At 31.5% G+C, this 4,788-nt stretch overlaps 1 protein-coding gene across 1 annotated transcript; it reads right to left on the bottom strand.

Moving 5' to 3' along the window:
• Nucleotides 1-1,786: 1,786 nt before the first annotated feature.
• LOC144998376 (uncharacterized) lies at nt 1,787-3,308 on the bottom strand. The gene has a single exon (XM_078958154.1). It carries the CDS (start codon nt 3,273-3,275, stop codon nt 1,812-1,814), a length of 1,464 nt encoding a protein of 487 aa, XP_078814280.1. The 5' UTR covers nt 3,276-3,308; the 3' UTR covers nt 1,787-1,811.
• Nucleotides 3,309-4,788: the final 1,480 nt, after the last annotated feature.

The following is a 4,788-nucleotide window of genomic DNA, read 5'->3' as shown; positions in this document are numbered from 1 at the left end:
TCAAACCATTATATTATAAACTTGTCTAAATAACACGAAAATATTCATACTATATATATATATGGAGAGAGAGAGAGAGAGGTTTAAGTATTCAAACTAATTATTGTTCATCTATCGTATGCTATAAGAATGATAAAGAAAATATATTGTTTGATAATATAAATACGTTCAATCTTACATAACTATTGTCATTAACACACATTCTCACTAATTAAATCGTCTATAACGTTATTATACACTTATTATTATTATTCTCCTTTCTGTCAGAATAAAAATGTTTTATTGGGTCGTATTCTGTCAGAATGAAAATGAGTGAAAAACGATGTGTGAGAACAAAAAAAAAAAAATTAACGAGAATGCATGAAAATAACGATATTCTTGTAAAGTTGAACGTATTCGCATTGTTAAACAACTTATTCTCTTAGTGATTCTCATAGCATACGATAGATGTACAATAATTAGTTTGAATAGAATAACCTAAGCCTATATATATATATATATATATATATATATATATATATATATATATATATATATATATATATATATATATATATATATATATATATATATATATAGGCTTAGGTTATTCTATTCAAACTAATTATTGTACATCTATCGTATGCTATGAGAATCACTAAGAGAATAAGTTGTTCAATTGAGAAATAAAGGTCGAAAACGAGAGAATGAATATATATATATATATATATATATATATATATATATATATATATATATATATATATATATATATATATATATATATATATATATATATATGAAGAGGTTAATTGAGAAAAAAAAAAATGTTGAAAACGAGGGAATGAATCTGGGTCATTCATTTTGAATCGACCACTTAAGCGCTTCAGTGTACCGGCCCGACAAAACAAATCATATATATATATATATATATATATATATATATATATATATATATATATATATATATATATATATATATATATATATATATATATGAATGAATAAGTGTATTTATATATGAATATGTATATTCATATATGAATAAGTATAACGGAAATGATTATTCATACAGGAATATGATGACAGTGGGTGGTCGCAGTTGCTGTTGGTGGTTGGTTGTAGAGGTGGTGATAGTGGCGGTGGTGGTTGGTGGCGGAGGGAGGTGGTGTATTCATCTATGAATACATTTATATTTATATTTATATATGAATAGTACTCATCCTCTGTCGGTGTCAGTACGATATGTTTGAGCGTTTTACAGGAAAAAATAAATGATTGGCTGAGAATGATTTACTTATTTTCAACATTTGTTTTATATATATATATATATATATATATATATATATATATATATATATATATATATATATATATATATATATATATATATATTTGTTCCGCCGGGTACCAAGTGTGTAGCGATTCCGAAAAAATGAAAACTGGAACCGGAACCGCTTAACGCGGTTACATAATTTTAGGAACCGGAACTGGAGTCGTTTAAGGAAGTTTAAGTTCCAGAATCGGCAGTTCCAATACGGTTCGGATTAAGATAGGGAAATAGTACCCCATCATTGGATGTATCATTTTGTAAGTGGAATAGTGAATACATCCTTGATTTGAGGTGGGGCCTAATGATGAAGTTTGTTGACAATAATATTATCAACGTCGTCATATTTCGTTCCATGTACACAAATCACCTTGTACGAGCTAAATTTACTTGTATACAATTATCTTAATCATGATACAAATACAAAACACAAATGAACAATTGTCACTAGTCTTTGTATTCTAAAACCCATAAAAAAAAAAAAGTAATAATCCGACAGAGATCACCCTGGTGGTTGCTCCGATTGCAAAGAAATAACTGTTTCAAATGCACCAACCAATGCGCTTACTTTATTTATCTTTTTTTCACGAAGCTTACTTACAGTCTCCTCTATCACGTTATTATAAACTGCACTATCCTTCAATTCTGTGCTTTTCACTATTACTACATCCGCTGCCTTATCTCCGCCTTTCACCTCATTTCCGCCACCTTCTACCTTTACGTTCTCTTCCAATACCATCTTCTCCTCTTCCATGTTTTTAGTGTCCATTTCTTCTCCATCTTTCGTCTCTAGCTTGTCCTCCTCATTGTGCTCCGGATTTGCTTCTGGCTCCAACTTTGGTTCTGGTTTATGCTCCATTTCAGGCTTCGGACTTGATTCTGGTTCCAAGTTTGGTTCTGGTTCCAAATTTGGCTCCGGCTTAAGGTCTAGTACTTGTGGTTCTGATTCTGGTTCCAGTGTTGGCTCTGTGTGCTCCATTTTGGGGCTTGGATCTAATATGGGCTCGGGCTCATGCTCCATTTCGGGCTCTACTTTATGCTCTTTTTCTAGCTTCTGCTCTGATTCTTGTTCTGATTCTAATTCTAAATTATATTGAAGATCTTCAGTTTCTTGTTCTTCAAAGGATTCTTTACATTGTGAACCCGTGTCAGATCCATTGCGTGATGGAGGCATTTCATGATCGTCTTCCAAAGCCATCGGAGACCGCTCAGAGTGTGTGGTGTATCCACCATCTTCCGACTCCATTTCATGGCTGAAATCACTTTCATCTCCATGTTGGATCTTTTCAAAATCTTGCTCAAGATTCATGGTGTTTTGATCTTTTTGTCTTTTAAGATCAAATTCGCTTGGCTTTGATTTTGGAGCAAGCTTTATTGTTGGCTTAGTTTGCTTCATAGTACTTTCGATACTAGGGCTTTTTGGTTTTTGTGGTTTCGGAAGTGGCGGAGATTTTGGGGTGTCTTTACGTTTGGATAAAGGAGGTGTTTTTGATAATAAAGATGACATTTTAGGGCTTCTATCTCTCATTGTCGGAGATGGACTACGCAGTCTATCTCTAGTCACCGGAGAAGGACTGCGAAGTCTATCTCTCATTGTCGGAGATGGTCTACGCAGACCATCTCTGCTCGCTGGAGATGGACTATGCAGTCTATCTCTGGTCGCCGGAGAAGGACTACGCAGCCTACCTCTGGTGATCGGAGATGGACTGCGTAAAGAAGGGGATGGAGATTTGTCTATCGATCTTCGGGGATTGGTTTTATCGGGCACATGTTGTTTTTTGGTTATTGGAATAGAGGATGAAACGGGGCTTGGTCGAGTCTTTTTGGTTTCATTTGATGTTGATAGGGTTGTGTTCTTTGTTGAGGAAAGGTTTGTGGTATTCTTTTGTGGCACGATTGTAGGTTTACCCGTTTGTTGCGAGGAAGATGTTACTTTCTTCTCCTTAGTGAGTGCTTTTGATGCCATTTTATTAATAATATTCAAATCATGAGCTTTTAGTTTATAGAACCTGCAATTGTAGCGCAATACATGAGCTTATCATTGACAATATATAGAGAAATTGCGACCAAAATTACTGGTTAAGACAAATGGGCGCCACTTATATATATTAGAAATATTGTGCGTTTTCAAGAACCAAATTCTCTTGCAAAATTTTGTAGCCAACTAGTATAAAATGTAAACTTGATTATGATACTTTCATGGTTTAGATACCTAGTAAAACACAATAATATTTTGTTGTCAAATAAAAATCAAACCTTTAATTATAAAAAAGATAGAAAAACGTATATGTTTGTTACTAACCGAGAATTTGGGCTATGAATTTCATGCCAAATACCAGTTTTATCAATTACAAATAAGGTGATCATAATTTTAATTAGGCTATTAATTTCAAACTAAATACCAATTTTATAAAAAACTTACTTCAAAGAAGAATCCTGGTCTTGATCTTGGGTATCTCAAAATCAGTAGTTATGATTTTTATTAATGATCGAGATAAAAAAAAAGGGTATTAAGGAGAAAGAAGATGAGGGTTTATATACCTTGTTTAAAAGATGAAATTTGATTTCTAAGGTTTGAAGGGGATCCTAAAATGCCTCAAAGGTTTGGAATGTATATGAGGAAACAACAACAAAATATAAGTTTGTGATGCTCCAAAAATATTTGCATGGTTTATGGGATACCCAAGATTTCATAGAAACCTTGTTTCTTTGGACATGTGTTTGACCATGTCACTATGACATAGAAAATAGGAGATGGACATTTAATATTTGGTTATAACGGGAAAAAATAAAGTCAAACTAAGCTTCGTGGAGCAGAACAAAAGTGAACGTAGATTCATTATTCTTTACTAGAACATGTCATGATTTTACGTAATATGTTTATGAACCCGAATAAACAAACAACAAAATGGAAATAACGAAAATTGAATAGAAATCGTTAATGTGACAAATATTATCAATCACGCAAAGAACGTGATATTGGGGTTTCCACCATCGGTGTGCTACCAAAACCGAGAGGATATGAAAACGAGATTACAATATTGTGCTACCAAAACCGAGATTTTTTTTTTTTTTTTTTTTTTTTTTTTTTTTTTTTTTTTTTTTTTTTTTTTTCACAATTAGCAGCTAATTAATCTCTCAAAGTAACTTGAAGATCTTACTAATTGTTGTATAAAATACAAAATACAAAATACAAAATGAAATAAGATAATGCTAATAGGTTATAGAAATTGTACTTATATATTATTTTTTTTACAAATTCTGATTTAGTTTAAAGATAAATTGATTATTTAAAAAACTTTAATGGTTAAAAGTAAATTTTAAGGGCTAAGGGACCAAATAATTTTTTGTTATGAAATTATAGGACCTTTGTCCATTAATGTAATGGAATTTTTACATTTAGAAGATTGAAGATTATAGCGATTATTTGTGAAATTTTGATATTTTGGTTCTTTTTTTTTTATTTATTTATTTATTTA

Source organism: Lactuca saligna, chromosome 5, assembly GCF_052625555.1.
Source record: "Lactuca saligna cultivar CGN05327 chromosome 5, ASM5262555v1, whole genome shotgun sequence".
Taxonomy (NCBI): Eukaryota; Viridiplantae; Streptophyta; class Magnoliopsida; order Asterales; family Asteraceae; genus Lactuca; species Lactuca saligna.
The sequence above is the reverse complement of the archived record's forward strand: the minus strand, read 5'-3'. Positions and strand labels throughout refer to the sequence as shown.

Coding starts and splice junctions, on each gene's coding strand:
- LOC144998376 (XM_078958154.1), bottom strand. CDS start 3,275: ATGGCATCAAAAGCACTCACTAAGGAGAAGAAAGTAACATCTTCCTCG.